The 13,420-nt window shown below is 40.8% G+C and overlaps 1 protein-coding gene across 1 annotated transcript in view; it reads left to right on the forward strand.

Annotated features, from left to right (window-relative positions):
* The first annotated feature begins 11,304 nt into the window (after positions 1-11,304).
* Positions 11,305-13,420, forward strand: part of ENPEP (glutamyl aminopeptidase) — a 79,760-nt gene continuing 77,644 nt past the window's right edge. The window contains exon 1 of the mRNA XM_080795747.1: positions 11,305-12,058. Coding sequence (XP_080651873.1) covers positions 11,445-12,058 — 614 coding nt within the window. The 5' untranslated portion in view covers positions 11,305-11,444. The remainder of the gene's footprint in view (positions 12,059-13,420) is intronic.

The raw sequence follows: 13,420 nt of genomic DNA on the forward strand, positions 1-13,420 counted from the left end.
TGTTGAACAGCAGTGGTGATAACGGACATCCCTGCCGTGTTCCTGACCTTAGCGGAAAAGCTTTCAGTTTTTCTCCATTGAGAATGATATTTGAGGTGGTTTTTCATAGATGGCTTTGATAATATTGAGGTATGTGCCTTCTATCCCTACACTTTGAAGAGTTTTAATCAGGAAGGGATGCTGCACTTTGTCAAATGCTTTTTCAGCATCTATTGAGAGTATCATATGGTTCTTACTCTTTCTTTTATTAATGTATTGGATCACATTGATGGATTTGCGGATGTTGAACCAACCTTGCAGCCCTGGAATGAATCCCACTTGGTCGTGGTGAATAATCCTTTTAATGTACTGTAGGATCCTATTGGCCAGTAGTTTGGTGAGAATTTTCGCATCTGTGTTCATCAAGGATATTGGTCTGTAATTCTCTTTTTTGATGGGATCCTTGTCTGGTTTTGGGATCAAGGTGATGCTGGCCTCACAGAATGAGTTTGGAAGTTTTCCTTCCATTTCTATTTTTTGGGACAGTTTCAGGAGAATAGGAATTAATTCTTCTTTAAATGTTTGGTAGAATTCCCCTGGGAAGCTATCTGGTCCTGGACTTTTGTTTGTTTGGAGATTTTTGGTGACTGTTTCAATCTCCTTACTGGTTATGGGTCTGTTCAGGTTATCTATTTCTTCCTGCTTCAGTTGTGGTAGTTCATATGTCTCTAGAAATGTATCCATTTCTTCCAGATTGTCAAATTTGTTGGCGTAGAGTTGCTCGTAGTATGTTCTTATAATTGTTTGTATTTCCTTGGTGTTGGTTGTGATCTCTCCTCTTTAATTCATGATTTTATTTATTTGAGTCCTTTCTCTTTTCTTTTTGATAAGTCTGGCCAGGGGTTTGTCAATCTTATTAATTCTTTCAAAGAACCAGCTCCTAGTTTTGTTGATTTGTTCTATTATTTTTTTAGTTTCTATTTCATTGATTTCTGCTCTGATCTTTATGATTTCTCTTCTGCTGGGTTTAGGCTTTCTTTGTTGTTCTCTCTCCAGCTCCTTTAGGTGTAGGGTTAGGTTGTGTATTTGAGACCTTTCTTGTTTCTTGAGAAAGGCTTGCACCGCTATATATTTTCCTCTCAGGACTGCCTTTGTTGTGTCCCACAGATTTTGAACCGTTGTGTTTTCATTATCATTTGTTTCCATGATTTTTTTCAGTTCTTCTTTAATTTCCTGGTTGATCCATTCATTTTTTAGAAGGATGCTGTTTAGTCTCCATGTATTTGCGTTCTTTCCAAATTTCCTCTTGTGATTGAGTTCTAGCTTCAGAGCACTGTGGGCTGAAAATATGCAGGGAATGATCTCAATCTTTTGGTACCAATTGAGACCTGATTTATGACCCAGGATGTGGTCTATTCTGGAGAATGTTCCGTGTGCACTAGAGAAAAATGTATATTCTGTTGCTTTGGGATGGAATGTTCTGAAGATATCTGTGATGTCCATCTGGTCCAGTGTGTCATTTAGGGCCTTTATTTCCTTGTTGATCTTTTGCTTAGATGATCTGTCCATTTCAGTGTGGGGAGTGTTAAAGTCCCCTGCTATTATTGTATTACTGTCGATGTATTTCTTTGATTTCATTATTAATTGGTTTATATAGTCGGCTGCTCCCATGTTAGGGGCATAGATATTTAAGATTGTTAGGTCTTCTTGTTGGACAGATCCTTTGAGTATGATATAGTGTCCTTCCTCATCTCTTATTATAGTCTTTGGCTTAAAATCTAATTGATCTGATATAAGGATGGCCACCCCAGCTTTCTTCTGATGTCCATTAGCATGGTACATTGTTTTCCACCCCCTCACTTTAAATCTGGAGGTGACTTCGGGTCTAAAATGAGTTTCTTGTAGGCAGCATATTGACGGGGTTTGTTTTTTTATCCATTCTGATACCCTGTGTCTTTTGATTGGGGCATTTAGCCCATTAACATTCAGGGTAACTATTGAGACATATGAATTTAGTGCCATTGTATTGCCTGTAAGGTGACTGTTACTGTATATTGTTTGTGTTTCTTTCTGATCTACTACTTTAAGGGTCTCTCTTTGCTTAGAGGACCCCTTTCAATATTTCCTGTAGAGCTGGTTTGGTGTTTGCAAATTCTTTCAGCTTTTGTTTGTCCTGGAAGCTCTTTATCTCTCCTTCTATTTTCAATGATAGCCTAGCCGGATATAGTATTCTTGGCTGCATGTTTTTCTCGTTTAGTGCTCTGAATATATCATGCCAGTTCTTTCTGGCCTGCCAGGTCTCTGTGGATAGGTCCACTGCCAATCTAATGTTTTTACCCTGTATGTTACAGACTTCTTTTCCCGGGCTGCTTTCAGGATTTTCTCTTTGTCACTAAGACTTGTAAATTTTACTATCAGGTGATGAGGTGTGGACCTATTTTTATTGATTTTGAGGGGCGTTCTTAACATCTCCTGGATTTTGATGTTTGTTCCCTTTGCCATATTTGGGAAATTCTCTCCAATAATTGTCTCCAATATACCTTCTGCTCCCCTCTCTCTTTCTTCTTCTTTTGGAATCCCAATTATTCTAATGTTGTGTCATCTTATGGTGTCGCTTATCTCTCGAATTCTCTCCTCGTGATCCAGTATTTGTTTGTCTCTCTTTTGCTCAGCTTCTTTATTCTCTGTCATTTGGTCTTCTATGTCACTAATTCTTTCTTCTGCCTCATTTATCCTAGCAGTGAGAGCTTCCATTTTTGATTGCACCTCATTAATAGCTTTTTTGATTTCAACTTGGTTAGATTTTAGTTCTTTTATTTCTCCAGAAAGGGCTTTTATCTCTCCGGAGAGGGTTTCTCTACTATCTTCTATGCCTTTTTTGAGCCCAGCTAGAACCTTGAGAATTGTCATTCTGAACTCTAGATCTGTCATGTTACCAATGTCCGTATTGATTAGGTCTCCTGCCTTTGGTACGGCCTCTTGTTCTTTTTTTTTGAGGTGAGTTTTTCTGCCTTGTCATTTTGTCCAGATAAGATTTGCTTTCTCCTGCTGTGGAATTCCGCTGTTCTTGGTGAGCAAAGTTGGTCTTGACTGGGTTTCTTGTTGATCTTCTGGGGGAGGGGCCTGTTGTGGTGATTCTCAAGTGTCTTTGCCGCAGGCGGAATTGCACCGCCTTTGCCAGGGGCCGGGCTAAGTAATCCACTCGGGTTTGCTTTGGGGAGCTTTTGTTCCCTGAGCGCTTTCCGTAGAGTTCTGAAGGACGGGAATGAAGATGGCGGCCTCCCAATCTCCGTCCCGGAGGAGCCGAGAACTTGGGGTTCCGCTCCTCAGTGCACCCTTAGAGAAAAGCGCCCAACCGCCCCGCCTCCCTGGCCTGCGGTCGCGCCTTGAGGAAAGCAGTCAATTGCTGGAACCTTTCAGAAAGTGATTGATTTTCTGTTTCTAGAATTGTTGCTCTTCTTCTCTTCGATTTCCCGTTGGATTTGTAGGTGTTCACAATGGTTAGATAAGCTATCTAGCTGATCTCCTGCTACCCGATGTCATCTCAGCCTGCTACTTCTCCGCCATCTTGACTCCTCCCTCAAGTCTCCATATATCTTATTGCCATGTGCTGACACTGTTTTTTTTTTTTTTTTTTAATGATTTTATTTATTTGAGAGTGAGAGTATGAGCAGGGAGGAGGGGCAGAGGGAGGAGTAAGCTCCCCGCCCAGCAGGGAGCCCAGTGAGGGGCTCTGTCCCAGGACCCAGATCATGACCTGAACCAAAGGGAGAGCTTAACCAACTGAGCCACCCAGGAGCCGCTGCAGACACCACTGCATTGGAGTTGGGAGTTTTGAGTTTTGGTTGCTAAAGGAAGGCAACAAAAAAAGTACGGGCTTCTCTGCCAAATGACACACACTTAATATGCAAACAATTTTATAAGCATTTGGGTAAATGAACACTGCTGACCTTCAGAGAGATGCAGGATAGAATGTTAGGTGTTATGACTAAAATCACAGATCAGATAGGAACTTGAACACACAGCCAGAGTTATGCCAGGAAAGCAACATGGCTGACTCTTGATATGGGGGTGAGTATACTTACTCCATGTCTATAACGCTGTAGCTGAGACTCGTGAACCCATCCATCATCAACAAAACAAAATAGCCTTTAATAAAACCATCTGTGATGATAACTCACTGAGCTCCTGAAATCTATAACTCACTTGAAAAATAGAATAACAATTAATTTGCATCAAACAGCATTAGTGCAGGACACTTCTCAAGCTTATTTTTTATTCTTTCACTATTCTAATATTTGTCATCATTTATCTAATAAGCGAGGCAGTACTTGTACTACCTAGATCTCAAATCTAATTTCTCAGCACCGCAGGGCAAGAGGAGCACCCTCGGGGCAGCAGAGGGCACAAAGTCGTGCAAGATCTACATCTACCTCAGCTCAGGGCACATTGAGCGGGGGGCTCTCCCAACCACCTGATAGGCTTGACGATAAACAGGCATGTCTTCCATGTTGGACCTTGTAGCACATTTTTCTCAGAAACAATATTGTGATTTGTTGCCTGGGCTAGTTGCAGGATCTACAGAGTCTATAATGTAAGCAAGATAGAAAGTTATTCATGGAGGAGTCTGGATGAACCCATAAATAGTACTAAATTCTTTTTGTTGGATTTGGAGGCAGCATGATGTGGTAAGTAGAAGCTGGGGCTCTTAGTAACTAACTCATAGAATTGCCAGATGCATTAAAAAGACAGCAAATAAAAGACATCTGGCAGCAAGTATGTACCATGAAGGTTGGTTCTGTGTCATTCCACTTTCTTCTTCTTTACTTCCACCTGAATGCAATTACTTTTCCTTACATTTGTTTCTAGAGTATTCTGAAATGCAAACAAATGACCTCTGGAAAATAAAATAAAAATGTATCCTCCTCACGGTACAGGCCTGTTCAGAACAAAAATCAAGTTAAAATACATACTCAGAGCAGCAGTGATAAGAAATGAGCATAAACTATCAGCATGTAGCTGAATAATCTTTGCAAGTATGTGAAGCTAGAAGGCACTTTGCCTTGGACATGATCTTAGGTCTTTATGAAAATGTCAATGGCAGTAGGTACGGCATTTTTCTTCTATGTATGCACTTTTTTCTGAGTTACTGCAGTGGCCCAGCAAAATAAATCCTATAATGAGGGGAGGCCAGGGTGGGGCAGGCATGGCTAGCTGACCACCAAAGACAGGTCCCCTGTTCCTGAAGGGTAGAGCTGTTGCTGTCTGCCTGTCTCTTTGCTTTCAAGAGGAGTCATGTGACGAGTTCTGGGCAATGGTGTGAGTGAAAGCAAAGCTTAAGACAAAAGCATACTAAAAATGTGATAAACAAAACCCAGAAGAGATGTCAAGAAAAGAGAACACCAATAGTAGAAACAACATTCCTGTAACTCAGATGGATGACTTTGATCCTTTCAGTGCAGTTAAAGCCTTTACCCCCAAAGAAAACAACAGTTAAGGATACATTTTATTTGTTAAGATTAATGTGGTAATAAAAAAACTTTCAAACCAAACAGCCAGTGTTAATAAATAAAAATTGGAAAATTATAGTTCTTTCCTCTGAAAGAAATAATATTCCCGAAGAAAAAGAATGGATCTCTTAGAATTTTTGTGGGAGATAAACTCTGAAATCATCATAGCTAGTATAATTCACTCAGACCTCTTATAAAATAAAAGAATGTCAGGTGAGTTATTTTCCCTATCCCAACGTTATTTTTGGAGACTTCTGCAGATAGGAGAAACAAGAGAGAGAAAACATTGCCAAGAATTTTGACACAACAAAGAGTGAAAAAAAAATGTTGAGTGAATTCAGCACATTAGGAAGTTTTAAAACTCAGAATCTAGAGCTATTGTTTAGTGCACTGAGAAAATTTATAAAAATAATTTTGAAATTCTGAGAGCAAAAGAAATCTGGACTATGTTATCACTATTATTTTTCTCCTGCTGTTTCTCTATCTTCCCACAGTCTCCCAGTGTATTAGTGATATTATATGAATATAATATGAAAGCAGTTTAAAATTATAGCAACAATGAATCCTTTTGTTTTGTTTTCTTTGCTTTTCTGAATATTTTCAAAACCTCTACATTCTAAGAACAAAGTGTTTACATACATGTTTTTAAGAGTATTTACTACCATTTTAAATGAATGTCCACATTTTAAAGTTTATCTTAGAATTCCTTGTCCAGTAAATTTTTGTTAAGACTTAAGTGTTTATTGAGTCAATATCAATTTGTTGAATGACTTTAAAAATGAACGACTGGGGCTCCTGGGTGGCTCAGTGGACTAAAGCCTCTGCCTTCTGCTCAGGTCATGATCCCAGGGTCCTGGGATCGAGCCCCACATTGGGCTCTCTGCTCAGCAGGGAGCCTGCTCCCCTTCCTCTCTCTGCCTGCCTCTGCCTACTTGTGATCTCTGTCTGTCAAATAAATAAAATCTTTAAAAAAAAAAAAAAAAGAATGACTGAATAGTGGCCCAGACACTTTTTGAGAGGTAGGTAAAGTGAACTGATTTTTTTCCAGGGTAATCCAAATGGATAACAGAAATACAATTGTTGGACTGTCTGGGTGGCTCAGTTGTTTGAGTTTCTGACTCTGGATTTCAGCTGAGGTCATGATCTCAAGGTCCTGAGATTGAGTCTCCCTTCTGGCTCCATGCTCGGCAGGGAGTCTGCTTGAGGATTCTCTCCCTCACCCCTGCCCCTCCCCCCATCTCTCAAATAATAAACAAATAAATCTTTTTTAAAAAAAAAAGAAACATGATTGTTGCCTGTGACTAAGGAAACCCTGGTGCACGTGGGTGATGTGGGTGAGGGACATCATGAAGATAATCTTTGTACCCCAGAAAACCCTGCAGAAGGACTCTCAAGTCAGTCTGGAAACAATAAAGAATAGAGAAGGCATAAACAGATCATTTTGTTGATTTTTATTTTTTGTTGAATTATATTTAGATATGTTTTGGAGATTTCTTCTCATCACCTTCTTTGAAAATCCTTTTTCTTTGCTTCTTGACCTCTTCCTCACTCTATTCTTCCTCATCTTCCCTGCTGTGTAGCTCTTCACATTGTGTCAGTCTTTGGACAAATTCATTATGACTAACTAACAAAACTTAGATGTGGTGTGCTAAAGATTTTCTGTCCTGATATCTGCAGTTTTTTTCAGCTCTTGGAAAAAGTTCGTTGAGATCACTTAATCTTGAAACCAGCTGAACCCTTTAAAACATTTGCTGAGCCCAAATAAAGGATGAAGAATAGGAAATAAGATGTAATTGACCAAGATGTAATTGACTAAGATCACACCCAACGATGCCAGTATGGATTTAATCTTCCTGGTCTGCCGAGTCAAATGCAACGGTGCCCTCCTTTTCCAATTCCAGCTAAACCTTTACAGTTCGGAAATACCTGGATTGACCATCGGGTTTATCAAACTGACATGGTTGATAATGGCAACCCTGTAGCAAACTGAAGACAAACGGGTTCCCATCCTCCTTGTTCCCCATATTAAACAGCCTGATTTGCAAATTCTGCTTCTTCTGTGATGACTATAGCTTGCCATTATTGTTCGTTATTTTGTTGAACCATGGAGTTCGGCTCTGATCAACTGATAGGAGTAAAGAGTCAGTCAAATAGTCACACTATTGCATTAATTACTGACATTTTTGGAGATATTCCTAGTTCTCCAGGGTGAGCTGGCAGCACCCCCATGTCCATAGAAGGCTCAGTAGCCTCTGGGATAAATGTCATTCTTGGGACCGAACAGAAAAGCTTTAAATTGAAGCTCCAAGTGAAAAAGAGAGGTCCACATTGTGTATTCAGTATTACGGTATGTCTCTTACATCAATCTACCTGCTTTGGGAAGGAATTAACCAAGGAGTCTCTTATCTCCTCGGGATCAGATATGATTTCCAGGTCCTCATCTCCAGGGAATCTCCAGTCACTCTTGAAATCTGAACTGAGTTTATCTCAGCGTTTTTGGTATATTACACCCATGAACCCATCCTAGTCTGGATTTTTGGTGTTCTTTTCCCTCCTTTCTATTTATCCATTCATTTGTTTATTCAATAAGCAGTCAACGAACATTTATGTCATAGATGGAATAGATATTAGACTTTGTTCCTTGGGTACAAAATAATAAAACACATTGTCAAAAGCTCTGGACAGCCAGAGCTGTCTATAAAGAACGGCTTTGCATTCACTCCACAGGCTCAAACCTACTAAGTGCAAACTGACCAGAGGTAGCCTTTTCAAGTTACTTATATCTAATGTAGATTTTTCAACACAGGATTAGCCGATGTAAACTGTTGAATCTAGGTGAGTGCCTACAATGGTTCATTGGTCTCCTTGTAGAAATAGATTCTCCCTCTCTCTCTCTCTGTCCTCCATCAGTGACTGCCTTGACCTTTGCTGCGGATTAGATTTGGCTTTCAAGATCAAGCGCCTCCTGCCACAGACTCAATATTTCAGTGTCAATGAGAGGAAGGACAGCAAGTACTGCTGTCATGGAACGCAGTGTCATCAAATTATGAAAGCTAGGGGCTTTATATTTAGTAAACCCTGGTATGTTGATCCTAGATGTGTTTAATGCACATGTCGGCTCTGCTACACCCACTTATCTGGCTGGCTGATTTACCTCTACAAGGTCAGCTGACCCATCATACTGCTACTGATAAGATGTAGTGCCCTTCACTGGGTGTAGGCAGCCCTATGGGTTGGGACTAAGATGCTGTGCTTAGAGCTGGGACTTAGACTCAAAATTTACATAGATGTGTGCATGTGTGTATACACATATACTACATACATGAATTTAAGGTATTTTATTTCTATCAAAAAGGTCACATTTAAATAATGGATTATTTTATGGTGGAATTTTTGGCAGAAGAAAGGAGATATTTTGTAGCAGTTGACCATTCTTAATCCCCTTTAAGTGCACTCTATCCCAAAGGTCTAGTCTTTTATTTTATAAAGGGTCTGAATGAATTATACTAGCAATGATGATTTCAGAGTTTATCTCCCACAAAAATTCTAAGAGATCCATTCTTCTTCTTCGGGAATATTATTTCTTTCAGAGGAAAGAACTATAATTTTCCAAATTTTATTTATTAACACTGGCCGTTTGGTTTGAATTTTTTTATTATCACACTAATATTAAAAAATAAAATGTCCACATTTTAAAATTACATTTTCAGTCTAGCCACAAGCATAGGACCGGTGGTAACATTGCTGTCTTTTCTAGTTGAGGTTGAATTTAAGAGTTTCAGGTGTGTTTGTCCTAACTGAGATTATTTTAGAAATTCTTCCAGTTTAACACAGTTTTATGTACACTTTTCCAAATACTTTTCATTTTAGTCATTATGTTGCGATAAATATGATCCACATTTTCCCTTTCATTTAGTAAAACATCAGGTGATCGTTCCAATAAAGAGCGGCTTTCTAAAGGGCTCAAGCTCAGGAATTTGATTCACCAAAACTAAACATGCTATGATTTAAAAAGTCTAGAATTGCTTGCTTCAGAATGTGAAATTAGCAAGTATAAGTGAACCTATTGTAATCTAGAAAAGTATATCCCACTTCCCTTCAATTCTATTTTTCTTACTACTCTTTTCGGCGAGAACAATGGAAATGTACAGAGCAAAATGGACTCTTTCGCTTTTAACGTCTTTACTCCCCCACCTCCCCCCCCACGTTTGTTTAACTGGTAATTCAGAACCCTTTAAGGTAGCATTTCTGAGTGTTCCATGGAACACAAGTCTCACAAAAGTTACCTCATCAAAAATGGTCTCTCATCAACTCAATGTAAAAATTATTCAATAGTCTATCCTGTCTGGAGATTCACAATATACGTTACCATCTGGAGGCTCTGCAAGAATGGACGGTAATAAAAGAACATTCTTAATTTTACCTAACCCAGCATTGCCTGGTCTGCAAGTATATCTATTAATACCCATGAAATGTACTTTAGGAAATACTGACAAAGATTTTCATAACTACTTAACCCTTCAATATTTCTCCTCTGCAGAGAATGGAGGCATTGTCAGTAGATATATGGACTTTGGACTCAGATGACTTGGGCACAAACTCCGATTCTGCTATTTGCTGATTGTGTGACCTTGTTCAAGTGCCTTAACCTCTGTAAATGTCAGTCTTCCCATGTCTAAGATGGGCATCAAAATAGTACCAACCTTATAGAGTGGTTGGGAATACTCAACTAAAAACTTCTATAATGTACTTAGCACAGTGCCTGGCACATAGGAAGCTCTCAAATTTTTGATAATTATTATTGAATCATTACTGTTAGAGATGGCCTGGGGTTTACACCTTAGCTACTCATGAACATTCAAGTCACCGCTGTGATTTCTGTCTTGCCGTTGTCATTCAGAGGCAACCCGATTTACACAGATAATAGATCTCCCCCCAGGCCAGTTTTCCACATCTGGCATCTGCTGCAAATATGATCTACACATCAAAGTCTAAGGAAGCCAATCTCACTCAGAGGCCAACTGCAGAGATGAGTTTATCTACCCCAGTGTAGTTATTTAACCTAACGAGTTTATCTTCCTTGTGTCCTGTCCTTTCAATCCTTTCCCTTTCTGCCTTTTTTTTTTTTTTTTCTTTTTATGCTCTTCAGCTCCAGGACCACTTTGGCTAATTTCACGTTCCCTCCCTCTTCCGTTTGGACTGAACGGATTCAGTCACTTGGCATCGCTTTGCTAATCCAGCAATTCAACAAATATCCACGGACTACCTCAGTGGTCCTTGAATTTTTATGTATCCCTTTGTGTGTCCAAGTCCAGGGTATGACTTTGGTAAAGGCAGAGTCTGAATGTTTATGCAACAGGAGGGGAGAAAAACCAAAAAGAAAACACTTCGCTTCCTTGGCTAGCTACCTGATGAAAAGGCTGAAATCTAAGAAGCCCTGTGGTTAATTAAGAGAGAGAGACTGTGAGCCAACAGGAAGGAGCCACAGACCCAGTGGCAAAGGTTGAGTTTTTCTATCGCAAGCACACTTCTTCCCCTGAACGCTCTCTCCCTGAAAGCTGCTGACAGGGCTTTGGCAAAGTCTCACCCTCCTGCTCCCTGATAAGCTAAGCCCTATTTTATGTTTAACTCACTCCTGAGCAGAAGGGGCGGGGTGGGGATGCGTTGTTTATAAGGAGCTGCAACAGTATTCTCGTCAGACCTCTTCCACCAGCTCAGCCTCCCGTCTGGAGCCCTTATCCCACCCCCTTGTTTCCGCGTCCCTCCTTGAGTGGCTGGTGGGGACCGTGAACGGAGAGGAAAGAGGCAGGGAGCCAGAGAGGGGTGTGGGAAAAAACGAAAACAGGCTGTCAAGCCAGGGAATTCCTCCCAATTTGAAAAGGAAGTCAGCTGACCTTAATTAGTTAGGTAAATTTAATATCCTTTTATGCGTAATATTTGACTTTGGAAACAAAAATGAACTTTGCAGAGGGAGAGGACGCTAAGAGGTACTGCATTAAAACGAAACATGTGGTCATAATCTGTGTGGTGGTGGTGGCGGTGGGATTAATAGTAGGACTTTCCGTGGGCTTGACCAGGTCCAGCAGCTCCACAGGGGACGCCGGGCAGGGCCCAGCTCCGGTTCCCTCGGAGAGCCCACCGGAGGATCAAGGGGTCTGCCCTGCCAGAGAAGACGAAAGTGGAGACTGGAAAAACTTCAGGCTGCCGGACTACATCAACCCAGTGCACTACGACTTGGAGGTGAAGCCCCTGCTGGAGGAGGACACGTACACAGGCAGCGTGACCATCTCCATCAACGTGAGCACGCCCACCCGGTACCTGTGGCTGCACCTGCGGGAGACCAGGATCACCCAGCTCCCGGAGCTGAAGAGGTCCTCCGGGGAGCAGGTGCCAGTCAGGCGGTGCTTCGAGTACAAAAAGCAGGAGTATGTGGTGATGGAGGCAGAAGGAGAGCTTGAGCCCGGCAGTGGCGAGAGTGCCTACCTCCTGACCTTGAAGTTTGCCGGCTGGCTGAACGGCTCGCTCGTGGGATTTTACAAAACGACGTATGAGGAGGACGGACAAATCAAGTAAATATTCATTTTTGTCTTATTTACCCTCAGCTCACATATTTGCTTTCCATGTCTTTCCCTTTCCTTTTCACTTTCCACCTTTTAATTGTTTTGCGGTCTGTTATCTAAACCTGGTTTCAATTCTGCCTGTCTGCCCGGGGGACAAAAACTCTTTGCCCTGTGGTATTTTCAAAGCCTATCAGAAAACCTGAATGTACAGAGTGAGCTTCATGGAGTCCAGTGAATCAGTGTAAGTCTTTAATTTCATCAGGAAAAATCATAATGTACTACATCCTGTCAGAACGCTGAAGCTACTTACAGAAACTACCTCCGGTTTTTTAAAATACATGTGTTTGGTAAATTTCGCTGCCACGGTCCTCCGCTATATGACAATGATTTAAAAGTGAACTTTAAAAAATATATTACACTAGGGCACCTGGGTGGCTCAGTGGGTTAAAGCCTCTGCCTTCAGCTCAGGTCATGATCTCAGGGTCCTGTGATTAAGCCCCACATCGGGCTCTCTGCTCAGCAGGGAGCCTGCTTCTCTCTCTCTCTCTCTCTCTGCCTACTTGTGATCCCTGTCTGTCAAATGAATAAATAAAATCTTAAAAAAAATTACACTAAATTTAAGAGAAAGTCAGTAAATGTCCATTATAATTTTGAGTCTTTTAGTGGAGAAGGGATGTTGAAAGGGTATGTAAAATCCATAGAATTGTCTTTGTGTCTTTATCTAGGAAGGAAGGCAGAAGTCTGTCTTTATCTTGTACGGCCAGAACAATGATCCACACATAAGCTTTTAATAAGCACTCATTGAGTTCACACATTAGTGGCAGCGTATGGATAACTCTTGGGGCTTACTGTCCATCACACAATATGCGACGGTAATGCTAAGCCTTTTGCAACATAAACAATATATCAAGTAATTGAGGATATAAAGATACATCAAGTAATTAATATATGTCTTTTTGCATTTCTGTGTCTAGCAAAGATGGTTACTTGCCTTGACAATCTATCAGTTGCTATTAGTAGAACTATGTTAAGGCATAAATTCTCTCAATGAATTAAAAAAAAAACAACTTCACTCTGTGGGTGTGGGTCTTGCATCAGGAAGGAAGGCTATACTGAGGTATCAGTGAACTTGAAACTGCTTTGACCTTTGCTTATGTGGATTCTTGACAGGCAAATCATTAAGAACCTTAGTGTCCGGGCGCCTGGGTGGCTCAGTCATGAAGTGTCTGCCTTTGGCTCAGGTCATGATCCCAGGGTCCTAGAATCCAGCCCTGCATCAGGCTCCCTGTTCATCGGGAAGCCTGCTTCTCCTTCTCCCATTCTCCCTGCCTGTGTTCCCTCTCTCACTGTCTCTCTGTCAAATAAATATAA

The sequence above is a fragment of the Martes martes genome, assembly GCF_963455335.1.
Source record: "Martes martes genome assembly, chromosome: 2".
Lineage (NCBI taxonomy): Eukaryota > Metazoa > Chordata > Mammalia > Carnivora > Mustelidae > Martes > Martes martes.